This window comes from Passer montanus, unplaced genomic scaffold (genome assembly GCF_014805655.1).
Source record: "Passer montanus isolate IOZ18808 unplaced genomic scaffold, ASM1480565v1 scaffold112, whole genome shotgun sequence".
Lineage (NCBI taxonomy): Eukaryota > Metazoa > Chordata > Aves > Passeriformes > Passeridae > Passer > Passer montanus.
Genome location: NW_024357836.1, coordinates 433095 through 447882, shown reverse-complemented (window position 1 = coordinate 447882; position 14788 = coordinate 433095). Strand labels below are relative to the sequence as shown.

The 14788-nt window shown below is 47.9% G+C and overlaps 1 protein-coding gene across 3 annotated transcripts in view; it reads right to left on the bottom strand.

Moving 5' to 3' along the window:
- The window catches only part of KDM4B (lysine demethylase 4B), a 61603-nt gene that overhangs the window by 15672 nt on the left and 31143 nt on the right, over positions 1–14788 (bottom strand). Inside the window, exons 8-12 of one of the 3 annotated variants that reach the window (XM_039733522.1) lie at positions 12139–12335; positions 11637–11669; positions 8482–8651; positions 2602–3056; positions 1632–1752 (exon numbers count right to left, since the gene is read on the bottom strand). In XM_039733522.1, coding sequence (XP_039589456.1) covers positions 1632–1752; positions 2602–3056; positions 8482–8651; positions 11637–11669; positions 12139–12335 — 976 coding nt within the window. The remainder of the gene's footprint in view (positions 1–1631; positions 1753–2601; positions 3057–8481; positions 8652–11636; positions 11670–12138; positions 12336–14788) is intronic. The other 2 variants (XM_039733531.1, XM_039733540.1) reach the window with 2 other exon arrangements.

Below are 14788 nucleotides of genomic sequence, written 5' to 3'. Positions count from 1 at the left end.
TGAAAGAATAAAAGGAACTTGTAGTAAATGTTAATGGCTGGGTTTACATCTCAGATTTTAAATGCTGCCCATAATATATTTGTCAGAAATTTTATTGTGTTTGATGAATCTCTTTTTTGAGGTGATGAGTGCTGGGTATGTGGCTCTGTCACATTTCATATCAGGGTTACCCTCTAAAAAGTGTTTATTTATAAGACATGAATCAAAACCCACATTTCTCCAAATTTCAGTCAAGGCACATGAGGTGACAGACCAGGATTTATGACACCAGGGAAACCAGCAGCCTAATCCAGAGTGACAGAGGGAGAGAAGAAAGGGAATGACTGGTGTGTGCTATCACCTTGGCTCCTCCCAGGATGGATCCAGGGGGACACAAGGCATTCAGAATGGCTCCCACATTGCAAACAACTTGTCTGGGCTGAATCTTTTGTGTAACATGTGCACTCCCTTAATTTACATGCTCACTGTTGCTCCTGCAGCCTGCAGATCATCCTGCACATCATTCCCTGAGAAAGCCTGGGGTGCAGAGAGCTGCCTCTATTCCCTGGTGGGGAGGGAAGAATCTGTTTGATCAGATTTTGCCCAGCAGAGCTGTAAATCAGTCCCAAAGAAATGCCAGCTTCCACAAGAGCTGCTCCTGCTCCACCAGCCAAGTCCCCAAACAGCATCCAACAAGTCAAAGCAGAGAGAAGAATCTGCCTAATGAGGATCCTCCAGCTCAGAGCTGGTTCCAAGGTCTCACACCAAAACAAGAGAACAACTCTCAGCTGCCTCTGCACACTTCACTCCGTGTTACACACTTGGAAGGCATCAAATGCATCCTCCTCGGTGAGGAAAGGAGCTCTGTGAGCTCAGGAGAAGCCTTTCCTGCAGGAGGCTGCTCTAAAATCAAAGGATGCACTCCTGAAGGAGGGTGAATGGGAAAGATGATGTCCTTTGGAATGAGGAGCTGTGAGCAGCTCCCACGTGCCTGACCCAGCACACAAAAGCTCCTTACTGGGGCATTGTTCATATTCTGAGTAATGTGGAAAAGGCCTCAAAGTGGGAGATTACACCACAAAACAGTGTGAGAGGTAAGAATCTTTTATTTCCCCTTGGTCCAGACTGTTGGGGATTGGAATGTGGGGAAAGAAGAATCAGTGATGTACAGTTAAACACCAAAAAACATTTAAATTCTCATTTCTGCCTCTGCCAAGGAAAGCTGGACCCCAACACTGATGTGAATTAGGAAGAAAGCAAAAGGTTAGAACTGACTTTCCTCACACACATGAGAGCAGATCTGACCTCCACTGCCTCCAAGGACCAGCTCTCATCCCACTGCAATATCCAAGACAGAGCTTTGCCTTTAAGACATTATTTTCTGCAAACTCCTTTTTTCCCTTTGCCCAAAATGCTGCCTCATTCTGCAGCCAGCAAAATATTTTTCTTGAGTGAAAAAAGGGTGGGAGGTGAGAAGTGACACCTCCCACGGAGGAGTTTTGTTTCCAGCTGGGTTATCCAAACGGGAACACGCTGCCTTTCCTACCAGCTACGTGTAACACAGAGTTTCAGGCCTCCCAGTTTTGCCAAAGACTTCAGCAATTCCCTGGGGCAGACAGGACATCCCCAGGTCCCTGGTGCTGCTCACTCACCCTCGTCACTCGAGGTCTCCTGTTTGACCACGGACAGCGGGGAGCGCGTCGGGGGCTTGCCCAGCGGGTGCCGGCGGCTCTTCTTGATCTCCATCTTCATCTTGGAGAAGGCAGAAGCAGCCTGGAAGGAAGCACAACAAGCTGGATGGGCACCCCAAAGGAGGCAACAGGACAAGAGAGGCAGAGCTCCTGTCAAAGAGAGCTCTTGGATTCACACAGAAAACTTTTCTCTGCCTTTCGGCTGAACGACCGAAGCCTTCCAAGCCAATTCCTGGAGCAGATAAAAGCCAACACCAACTCTTAAGAAGTTGGGTAAACTACAGAGTTTTCTTCAAATCAGGACAGCCTCAGAACATCTGCAAGCTGCCAATTCCATCAGCTCATGAAAAGTCTGTGCAACCACATACACAGCTGGGAACTCCACGGAAATCGTGACTCATGGAATCCCAGACTGGGTTGGGCTGGCAGGGACCCCAAAGCCCATCCAGTTCCAACCCTGCCACGGGGCTGTAGACCCCGAGACCAGGTGGTGCTTGCACCCAGCCTGGCCTTGGAGCTGTCCTCATGCTGGCCACCACAGCCTGCGAGCCACTGACTGTCACAGTCACATTTTCTGGAAAAATCCCTTCGCCCAGGATTTCTCTCCTGGGAAGCTGAGAAGCCTCAGAGGAGAAGGAAGACAATAATTATCTCATTGCTTCTCCTGCGGGTTGCTTCTTTGGAATGTGGTTGGAGATTGTTTACCAACAGGTGATCGTTTCATTGGTTTCATGTGAATTGTTTTGACTTATTGGCCAAGCTGTGTGGGGGCTCTGGACGGAGTCACGAGTTTTCATTATTATCTTGTTAGCCTTCTGTAAGTACCCTTTCTGTATTTTTTAGTATAGAAAACAAATCAGCCTTCAAGAACACAGAGCCAGAGCCATCATTCCTCCCTGCCACGGGGCACCCCACAAACACAACAACTGACCTCGGCGGTGAGCGGGGCGCGCTCGGCCTCGGCGCCATCCTGCTCCTTGCCGGGGCCCTGCGGCGGGCCCGGCTCGCGCCAGCCCAGCCCCTTCTGCGTGGCGAACTGCTCGAAGGCCTGCTGGCAGGACATGTGCTCCTTGTCGAACACCACCTTCTTGCTGCGGGGCACCACGTACAGCATGGGGATGATGGGCCGCGGCTTGAAGTCGTCCTCCTCGGCCGGCGCCTCCGAGGGCTGCACCACGTTCAGCGGGGCCACGGGCCGGCCCTGCTCCGTGCCCGGGGCTGAGGGGGGCCCCGGGGGCCGTGCCGGGCCCGGGCCGGCCTCGGGAGAGGGCTGAGGGGCCGGGACGGGCCCCGGGGGCGGCCCCAGGGGCTGAGGGGGGAACAGCTGCTTCTTCTTCCGCTCGGCCTTGGCCTTCGGGGGCCGCGCCTTGGCCTTGCACTCGCCTGCTGGAGAGAAAGGGGACACTGAGGGAATGCAGCATTTCCCTCCCTCCTCAGAGCTCCGTGCTGGGCTAGAACAGCCTCTCATGGAATTCAGCATTTCCCTCCCTTCTCAGAGCTCCATGCTGGGCTAGCACATTCCATCATGGAATTATTGCTTTCCCTTCCCAGAGTTCCACTCTGGGCTAGCACATTCCATCATGGAATTACTGCTTTCCCTTCTCAGAGCTCTGTGATGGGCTTGAACATTCCACCATGGAATTACTGCCTTCTCTCCCTTCTCAGAGCTCTGTGCTGGGCTAGCACATTCCATCATGGAATTACTGCTTTCCCTTCCCAGAGCTCCTTTCTGGGCTAGCACATTCCATCATGAAATTACTGCTTTCCCTTCTCAGAGCTCCACTCTGGGCTAGCACATTCCATCATGAAATTCAGCATTTACTTCCCTTCCGAGAGCTCCACTCTGGGCTAGCACATTCCACTATGGAATTATTGCTTTCTCTCTCTTCTTCCGCTCGGCCTTGGCCTTCGGAGGCCGCGCCTTGGCCTTGCACTCGCCTGCTGGAGAGAAAGGGGACACTGAGGGAATGCAGCAATTCCCTCCCTCCTCAGAGCTCCGTGCTGGGCTAGAACAGCCTCTCATGGAATTCAGCATTTCCCTCCCTTCTCAGAGCTCTGTGATGGGCTTGAACATTCCACCATGGAATTACTGCCTTCTCTCCCTTCTCAGAGCTCTGTGCTGGGCTAGCACATTCCATCATGGAATTACTGCTTTCCCTTCCCAGAGCTCCTTTCTGGGCTAGCACATTCCATCATGGAATTCAGCATTTCCCTCCCTTCCCAGAGCTCCACTCTGGGCCAGCACATTCCACGCTCCTTTCTGGGCTAGCACATTCCATCATGAAATTACTGCTTTCCCTTCTCAGAGCTCCACTCTGGGCTAGCACATTCCATCATGAAATTCAGCATTTACTTCCCTTCCGAGAGCTCCACTCTGGGCTAGCACATTCCACTATGGAATTATTGCTTTCTCTCCCTCCTCAGAGCTCCTTTCTGGGCTAGCACATTCCATCATGAAATTACTGCTTTCCCTTCTCAGAGCTCCACTCTGGGCTAGCACAGCCTCTCATGGAATTCAGCATTTCCCTCCCTTCTCAGAGCTCCGTGCTGGGCTAGCACATTCCATCATGGAATTATTGCTTTCCCTTCCCAGAATTCCACTCTGGGCTAGCATGTTCCACCATGGATTTCAGCATTTCCCTCCCTTCTCAGAGCTCCACTCTGGGCTGGCACATTCCACCATGGAATTATTGCTTTCCCTTCCTCCTCAGAGCTCCTTTCTGGGCTAGCACATTCCATCATGGAATTCAGCATTTCCCTCCCTTCCCAGAGCTCCACTCTGGGCCAGCATGTTCCACCATGGAATTACTGCTTTCCAAGGGGTGCTCTGAAAGCTGCACACACTCAGCTGTGCCTCAGCCCTGACCTAGAGAAGCCACTTCAGAAAGAAAATACTTGTATCATTTCTATGGACTGTTAAACTCCTGACTGGAACACAAAGGCTGCTAAAAGCAACGTTTCCTGGAGGGAAGATAGCTAAATCCCTAGGAAACTGGACAGTGTGCCAAAAAAACCTGTAATATGTCACATTAGCCATGACTCTGTGCTCCAAGTTTTTTGTCCTCCAAGTCAGGGGCACAAGACCATCCACTGCAGTGCAGGAATGAAATATTTTTATACCATTAATAACATAAATATTTTAAACAGTATTTCTTTATCTTTATGCCTTCCTTTTCTAATCTGTATATTCATATTAGCACAGAAATGCACGTGTACATGTGTATTTCTATGTTATATATGAATAAATGTGTATATAAATAAAGACATACATCAGGAGGTGTACTCAGATGATTTTTTTTTGCTGATAAGGAGGTGTAATCAAAAGAGTTTGGAGACCCCCATTCTGTATCAGTGGTTTGCTGCTCCCTGTGTTTGCAAGCACAGCTCTTATCTGGGTGTTACTGGTGTGCCAATGCACCCAACAGCCCCAGGAAATGAAGAACTGAAAAAAGATACTTGAGTCATTATTACCCAAAGATTTCTGCTATCAAGCTTTTTTAAAAAATGCTTTTAAAGCATAAATCAAGGTGCAGCACAGAGCTCAGCTGGATCCTGAGATATCCTTTACTCACAGCCATGTCCTTGTTTCTCCCAGCTCACTGTCACTCAGTTTATCTGCACAGCCCTCATGGATGTGACAACACTTCTTGAGCAGATAAACATCTCACTATTGTCACCAGAGGCAGAACTGCCCCGTGAAAGCCTTCCCCCCTCTCCTCCCTGTGAAGGGATTCACACACTCCCATTTCACAGCAGGGATTAAAATTCCTGCTCTCCACTGAGGGGAAGTCTCCGGGTTGGGACAATCAGGGACAGCCTGCTCACCCCAGGGAAGAAGTTCCACCAACCCCAGCCCGCCCAGACCCCTCCACTTCAGGTTACACCAAACCTGACCAGCCCAACCCATGAATGGAAAATCAAAATAACCATCACATAATGGAGGTTTCTGCATGAAGAACGGTGAATACAGGATAAAGTGCCAAAATCCCTGCTGAAATCCCCTAGGGATCACCTTAACCCCAGCATTTCCCAGAAGCCTGATCACTTTATTTACAATTTACACTAACTTACAAAAATGGGAACAAGTCCAGCTCAAATAATTATAGTTGTACTCATGTAGGCAGTCCCTCAGATAAACTGGTTTGTTCTATCACAGAGAAAGGAATATTGAATTTCCTTAGAGAAACAAACATATTGAATGAAAGGCAAATTGGATTTCTCCCCAGTTGCACAAAACCAGATCATATTTACTCTCTATACACTCCAAGAATTCTCTCCCCAACAGCACCACAAATGCCATTCACCAGCTTTATTGACTTCTAAAGGGTAATTTGACAGCAGCTGGCACTGAGAACTGTGCTTGAAAGTTTTTGCATTAAGATGAACAAACGAGTTTGCAAGTGAATCTATGGAATCAGAAGCCAGGAAAAAGGGAGGAAAAATTCCAAGAGCTTATCTGGCTGTCCTGAACTCTTCCAGGAAGGAAAAGGATCTGCAGACACACATGCACAGGTGGGTTAACAGAGGAACCTGTCCTTCCACTGCAGGAGGATGGCAGCTGTGAGTGGGACACAGGAACTGCAGGTGACACAAGGTGACACAAGGAACGTGAGTGGCACTGCTGTGCTGCCTGCCCAGGGACAATCTGAATCCTCAGCAGAGCTCAGGAAACTGAGGAGCAGCTGAGGGAGCTGGGAGGAGGCTGAGCCTGGAGCAGAGGAGGCTCAGGAGGGACCCTGTGGCTCTGCCAGGAGGGGACAGCCAGGGGGGTCAGGCTGTGCTCCCAGGGGACACCAGGACAAGAGGAAACAGCTCACACTGCACCAGGGGAGGCTCAGGCTGGACACCAGCAGGAATTCCTCCCTGGAAAGGGTGGGGAGGACTTGAAGGGGTGCCAGGGAGGTTTGGAGCCCCCAGCCCTGGAGGTGGCACTCAGGCTTGCAGTTCCCCTGCTGACTCACTGGAGGATTTCTGCTGCTCAGCATGCTCACACAAGGGCAAAGCCTCAACACTCTCCTTCCTAACATCCCAAGACAACCTGCTAAAATTCTAAATATATTAATAGCAACACAATAAATTATGAATACAAAGCTGAGTCATAAAAACCAAAAGTAAACACCATAAGGGATCTGGGTCAGAAATCCTGAAAACCTCAAGTTATAAATACTCAGCTTGTCCAAATAACCAAGACAAAGCACAAGACCTACTTTGGAACCATGACTACTTTGAAATCTCATTCTTTCTCCTTCTCAAGGTCACGTCTTCTGGTGTAATAGAAAATGAAGTCAAATTAAAACCAGGAAAATAAAGAAAGGAAGTGCAGGAGGGGGTGGGAGCAGAATTACCACAAGCAGGGCCATCCAAACAGATGCTGTTTTCTTCTTCAAGATGAAACCCTAAGACACTGGTGAGAGGCAATGCAGACAGCAGGATATGGAAAACTAGAGAAGCCATTGGGATTTAATTGCTGTATTGCAGTAGGAAAGCTGAACATTTGCAAGCAGCCACACCAAGCTGGAGTTTGCTCCAGTGGCACTTCTGCAGTGGTGCTGAAAATAAGCTCTTCCCTCCTGAGCCAACAGTTACAGAGCTCTTAAGAAGTACTGGAAGTGTATGATTTGGAAGCTGTTCAGCTAGAACAGAGTTTTTATTATTCCTTGGCCATTCTAATGATCTCAGATCTGTCCTTGTCACTTATCTCTCGTCTCCGAGGAAAAATCAGCATTTTCGGGCCATTTATTACAAGCATCAAGTGTTAAACTTGTACAAGAGCTAAGAGCAGACAATTTAACACACTGCTGATGCTCTCGAGCTTAGGGCAATAGAAATTAAGTATCTGCACTGTGCAACAATGGTTTTCCAACTCCTTATTTCCCATGAAAAGAGAAAATACACTGTCTAGCTGAGAGACTGAACAAAGCCCTCATTCCTCTTCCCTGAGCTTCCACAGATTTCCTTTATGATCATTATTGAGGTTCTCTAAACAGTTTGCAGCATCAGTTTCTCCAAATGCTAAACAAATAAGGGATATATACAATAGATGTAAATGAATCCCCTGCAAGCAGAGCTGGAGAGGCCTCAGAGAGGGAGTGAGTGTGTCACAGACACAAAAACCACTTCACCACACATCAGGGGAGAAAAAGCAGCTTTTTCCCAGCAAGAACTCCAACCTTTTCTACACAGCCAAGAAAAAGGTGCCACAGAAAGAGCCCCCTGCACAAAGGGTGTGCTCAGGCCTGGGGACTGGATGTGCAGAAGGAATCCCAAAGGACTGGGAGTTGTCATGGCCTGGTTTTATTTTCAGCAAAGGTTTTATATTTCATGCAGAGGAAGCTGAAAAGCTTCCCTGCTCCAGCTAAACTTGAAGAAACCCAAGTGGGACTCGTGCAGCAGCTGTGGATCCCACCCAAACTGAGCTCTCTGGATTCAGTCTGAAAAATGGGAACAAAAGGAGGGGAAGAGGAAAGATGAACTGCACAAGGCAGTGCACAAATCATTCTTTTTCAGAGCAGGACACAAAAATACATCTATTTGTTTCTCTATGAAATTCTTTAAAATATTCCCCACATAATATATATTTTTTACAATCCTGTAATAGTTTGAGCCTATAGAATTTTCAAGCCCTGCCAAAAAAGCTATTTGGATTGAATCCTTAAAGGGAGGGAAAAATCAATTGCTGCTGTGAATGATGACATATTTCAGTGAGCCTTTAATAGTGGGGAAAACTCTGCTGATATTTCAACAGAAATCAACAGCAGCAGACAAGTTATTCACAGAGGTGTTTTAGAGCTCCTCACTGCTCTGGCCTCACCTTCTCCCTCCATCCCTTTGCTTCTCTCCTCTTCCTCCAGATCCGGCCCCCTTTTCAGCTCCTCTTTTACTTTCACATCTTCCAAGGCAGTTTCAATAGCCATGACATCCCCAAGAGACTTCTGATCCTCTGTTTTGTGTCTTCTGGGCTGACTCCTTTTTCTGTGAGACCTGAAAGTACAGAAGTGTGATTTGACATAAAAGAACAGCCTTCAAAATAGAAAACCATCACTGACTTAAAAAGCTGAATAAAAAACAAAAGGATCTTCTTTGGAGAGAAAACACAAGGTAGCTAAAATAGCTACAGGGCAAAAGAGATATCTGAAAGGGAGCAGATGAACCTTGCATAACACAACATTTAAGATCCATTCACAGCAGCCATTAATTGTCTGGGTTTCCTGAAGAGCTTTTTCCTACCATTACTAATGTAAGCTCACAAGCTGCAGTTAAAGTGATTTTAATTGTGTTTTCAATCTATTTTGCTTGTATTTCAAAATACAGATGAAAACTTGTTTAAATCTCTCTTTCATCCTCTGCCTCCATTCCATTATTTCTTTTCATTCTGTCCGTGCCTCCCTTTGGCAAACTGCTGGAAGTCTGCAAAACATCATCTTCCAGCTCTGAGACATTACCCAGCACTGCCAGTTCCCAAAAACACACCATAATGAATGCTCACAGCAAAATCAATAGGCAGTCTATGATTTTTCAGCAGTAAATTCAGATGGTCCAAGGCCTTGAAGAAATCTAACTAAAAAATATGCATATTAATAAGAACAGACAAACACTAACGAGGCAATAGCAATGCTGTTCATTCTTTTTAAAGTCAATGCCACTAAGACAAAGATTACAGGAGCCACAATGCAAAGAGAAATGGAAATTTAGAAGTCAGGACAAGATTTTTGGGTTGGGAATTGTACCCTCACAGACAATTCCCACTGCTCAAGAAGGACAGGCAGGGAAAACTGGAAGAACAAGAGCCAGAAGCTTGTAAGTCAAGACAAATGCAGTTTAATAGATGAAGAAAAGAATTAAGAAAGAAAGAAAGAAAGAAGCCCAGGAAACCCACTCACCACCTCCCCAGCCACAGCAATGCCCAGCCAGTCCCCAAAAAAGGCACCTCAGAAGCCAAACCCCTCCTTCCTCCTCTCCCCCAGTTTTTATTGCTCCCCATAACATTTTATGGCACAGAATTTCCCCTTGGCCACTCGGGGCCAGCTGGGTCCCCTCCCCACCTCTCACCCACCACCAGGGTCCCACTGGGCCAGAGTGGGACAAGATAAAGCTTTGACACTGTGCAAGCAACAGCCAAAACTTCAGAGCTTTGTGAGCACTGGTGCAGCCCCAAATCCCAGTCACTCCATCCCAGCCAGCCCCAGCACAGGGCTTTGCAGAATCTGTAGAACTGCTCCTTGAATTTCAGGTTTAAATCTAACAAGCTCTCCTTTTCCAAAAGGACTGACTCAGAAACTTGCAATTTTTATCCCATTTTTGGCATGTAGGCACTTCTTCTTTGGTTGAAAGCTGCATTTTCCTTATGGCCTCACATCCATCATCATGTGACAAAACTAAAACACACTTTACTCATCAGTCCCAAAGTCTAGAAAAGCTAAAAAAGCAGCTCCCCATCCTCAGAGCCCAGAAAACTCAGCTGCTAATTACATTTGGAGCACAACAGAGTTAAAGAGCCCTTAATCAACCTTTAAACTGACAAAGCAGGGAGAAAAAAAATTCAACCTGAGATGAATGATGAATAGAAAAGCAAGTTGATCCATATGCACAGGGACCTCTAATTGCCAGACTCGGAGCAGATGGTGGCCCCCAAGAAGAGCTGGTGCCTTCACACCTGCAGGACACTCATTAGCAGGAGCAGGGGCTGAGCCCAGAAGGAGCAGTTCTGCTCTTCACCCATATTCCAAGAACACACCACCTTCCCTGGCAGGGGAGTGGAGGGTGGGAGGTGAAGATAAAGCTGTAAGACTTTGCCACTGCAGCTGGAATGTTCTGTAGCTGAAGGAGGAGTGGAGTCAAGTGCTACAAGCTGGTTTTAGCAAAGTGTGTTTTATTCCTGTGGTGTGGAAGTGCCAGGCAAAAATTACAGCACAGAGTTTTATACTCACAGGAGAGAAAAAAAAAGATCTGTTTTGCAGTGCTCTTCTCACTCAGGGGTTGTGGGGGAGAGAGGCAGAAAGCTCAGCATTTAAGGAAAGTGCTTCCAGAACTACAGGCTGAAGGCTGAGCACTTCCAGAAGTGAAGCTGTTCTGTGTCTGACAGAACTCACACACCAGAAATGAAATGGGGACTGGACTAAAACAGTCTCTTGCTGAAGCCATAAAGTAAACAAAGTTGGGTTTTTTAAGGTAACCAAGTCTGACTGACCTTAGAGAAGAAATAACACCTCTCTGCAGAGTTGAAAAGCTCCATTTTTTCCAAGAGAGCTGACAAAAAAGCAGCGTTTGTACTCTTTGAAGAACAGAGCACAAAGTGACTTAAATTAAGTAGCTACAACTGTGAAGGTTTGGGCAGAGGTGAATCCCATCCCTCCATCCTGCTGAGAAAAGTCAGGCTTCAAGTAAAATGATGTCTTGGAAAGACATAAGCACAGGAGAAAGTACAGCTAAGGAGTATTGAACAGCTTCAAAACTGCTCCAGGATAATGCTGGAATAATCCAGGAAACGCTGAACAGATAAGCAAAAAAAGTACCTGGATCTTTTGCAATAGGCTCAGGCTGAGAGAGAGGCTTCTCTGCTGGGTAATAGGCTCAGGGAGGGAAAATAATCCTTGGTGCTCCTACAGTACCTTACACTGCACACATCAGCTCCAGCAGGAACCCTGCAGAGCCACAAAACTGCAGCAGCACTCCCAGAGGTGACCAGCTCCCTGTCCCCAGCCCCAGGTACAGCACACACCCCTGCCAGCCCAGCAGAGCAGCTCAACGGGGAAAACCACAAGAGCCATGAGACAGGTGAGGTTCTCCAGTGATGGAGATCACAGAAATCCAAACCAAGATGAAACCTGAGCAACCTCAAGGCATGAAGATTTCCTGGGGGCTTTCACAAAAAACTCAGTGATTGAGGAAGAGTCCCAGAGCTGCTATTTAAGAAACTTGCCAGGAAAAAGAATGAAGGGATTGATGATGCTGAGGGAAGTCACATACCGGTGTTTGCTGTCCTCTTCCTCATCTCCTATCCTATAAAGCAAGATTCCAACAGGAAAAGGTTAGCATGCCAAATTTTCAATTCAAGCATGCTGTAACACACAAAAATCACAGACTTGTAGAAAATTAATACAAAGATCAAAGGAAGCACAGAAAGGCATGCATAAAATCCCCTTTGCAACTGCTGGGCTTTTTTAAACTCTTGCTTTCTGATCAGTGAAGCTCTAAATGTTCACTACAGATATTTTTTGTCTTCCAGGATAAGAGATGAGATTTGAGGGAGCACAAAGTGTCCCACTTTGAAAAACATGTGCTTTTATAACATGGGAAGGAAACAGGACCACGATGGACACACTACCCCAGACAAACAGCACGAGGAACTGTGTGAAAAGAGCAAAGGAAGAAAAGAAAAGAGTGAGAACTACAGAGAATGTGGAGAAGGGCAGCATTTACAACCCAGCAGTTAAACTCCAGGGCGGGCTCACACCCTCTCTGTGTTTACCTCCGGAGCAGCTTTGCCTTCAGCTCTGCCTTGGTCTCGTTCCAGGCGTCGAGCTCGGGGCTGCTCAGGGCCGTGGGCTTCATGTGGTCCAGCACAGCGATGTCCTTGCCCTGCTTCCAGAGCTCGTAGCGCTCGGGCTGCAGCACCCTGACAAACACGTCCATGGAGATCTTCACCATGTCCTTGCGGCACGTGCACTGCAAGAGAGGCACCAGGTCACCCAGGAAAGCTGCTCTCCCCACTCGGCCTGCAGAAAGCTTCTGGGAAGGGGCAGGGCTGGCAATGCCTCGGCTCTGCTGCTCCTGGGAACCAGCTGCCACTGCAGCGCTCTCCAAGGCCACTGCAAAAGTCTTCCCCAAGGATTCTGTTCTCCCTCTAAGCCCCCCAACAAGACAAAGGCTCCTGGGACTGGCACTGCTCGAGTGCTGTGCTGCAGGCATCAGACACAATTACTCTGTCTGGTCCAGCCCAGGTCAGAGTCTGCCCTCAAACCCATTTCCCTCCATCAGCCACTCTCTGGCAGAGTTTTCCAGGCTGAAAAGGTATTATTGGTACCACTTCATAACTCAGAAAAGCCTTACAGGAACCAAAGTCTGACCCAGAGCACAGGGCAGTTAAACTTCATAATGATACATCCTGACATGGCACAGCAATCCTGCACAAAAGGGAAGAAATAAAAACCCTGCAGTAACTACAACCTGCATCCAAACCATTACGTGGGAGAAAATGTGCTTTATTCATTTCAACTGGCATATGCTCATTAAAACTAACCTGGAGTTACACCCCTGCCATTGCACAGAGAGGACTCACAGGTGGCTTTCCTTGGATGTATCCCTTTGCTCTGAGGAATCAACACACTGAGTGCAGCAAGAGCATTCTCACCCTGGGCACTGATGTCAGTCTCAAAGAGTCAGCCTTTCTAAACTTCATCAGAAGAAGGCAGAGGATGGAAAAGGACCCAGGAACCCCCCAGGTGCCTCTGGGGGCTGCAGCCACAGCTCTCTTGGGGGCTCTGCTCTCAGGTCCAAAGCTTTGCTTGCACTAAATTGCTTTCCAACTCCAAGCTGAGGCTGAGGTAATTGGAGCCATTTTGCAGGACTGGTTTGGGTTTTTTCCCACCCTTCCTTCACACCTTTTCAAAACCATTCTATCCATTTTTTTGCAGAAGTGCCTGAAATTAAACCTTCTCCCCTTTCTCTTTTCACCACCATCACTAAATAATTTATAGCCATAGTTGAGAATTCACTGACAGGGGCAGAGAGAGGAGTCCTTCTGTACAGTTCTCCACCACCCCACATCCTGCAGCTCCTCTTTCTCACTGTGCAGGGGCTGGGGCAGTGCTGGCAACCCCAGTGTGCTGAGTGGGAAGGAGCATTTATGGACAGGCACTTTCAGGAAAACTCCATTTAATGAAAAGCAGCTGAGGCCAGAAAGGCTGGGAATGCAATTTGGCCACAGCAAGGCAGGAACACAGATGGCACCCAAGCTTCCAACCCCAGCCCAGGCAGGAGCTTCCCACGGCACCTCCACCAGCCCTGGCCTGAGGGACTGAGCAGATTTTCCTTAAGAAAGTTTAAAAGCACCTGGGCAGAGCTACAAAGAGGAGCACAGAAGAGCATCCCCAGCACAGCTCTGGGGATTGACCTCCCCAGGGGCTGAAAAATGGCTTCAGAGGGGAGCTCTGCCTTTGGTGATCCTGACCTGGACACAAGAGGTGCAGCAGACACCCCCACACCCTCAAATCTGCCAGCACAGCCCGAGGCACTCAGGGCCAGAGGTCTCCAGAGCAGTTTCCAGCCACCAGCAGCTCCAGAGGCTCCCCCAGGTGCAGAAGAAGCTTCCCCCAGGTGCAGAAGCCCAGGCTGAGCCCCAGGATGCTGCTGGGCTGGACTCAGCACTGGCACTGTGGCCTCCACATCCCACAGCAGCCAAGCTCCTTTTTTGTCCACAAATCTAGCATGATGCATGTTTATATTTCAATTTTAATTTAATTCTATTGCTTTCACAGCAGCCAGCATGAATAATTTACAAAGCCCCTTTCCTCTGGGGCTCCTTCTGACCGTGCAGTGCTGTTTCCTCAGCTGCTGCAGTTGTGTCACAGCCACACTCCCAGCAAGGCCAGGATATTTTTCCATACCCTTCCTTCAGACAGCAGTGGGATCCTGCTGATGCTTCCAACAGCTGGAAAAGGGAATGTTCTTGTGTGTGAGAGAGAGTTGGAGAGGGAGGATGGAGGAGAGTGAGGGTGGAGAAGGGTGAGGAACTGCCTTTGCAATCAATTCCCTGCTCTGCTCCATGCCAGCAGGACAAAAGCAGCAAGGTTGTTTCCTGAAAATGAGCTCCAGTCCCACACCCTGCCTTCCCCCTTCCACATACACAGAGCTGCATTTCTTTCAAAGTGTTTCACTGTGGTCACAAACACATGTATTTCCTAAAAGACATTATGCCTACAGCCCCCATCTCTGTCCCTCCCTACCCCAATTTCTGCAGAATATATCCTCCCAAATTCCCTCCAATTCTAACACTTTTATATTCCACTATTATTAAACTTTATAGAAAAAAAAATTAAAATTATCATGTCAACACTCAAACACCACCAGTAAGGAGAGATCTGAAACCTCATTTCCCTTACATGAGACAAAACTGAACC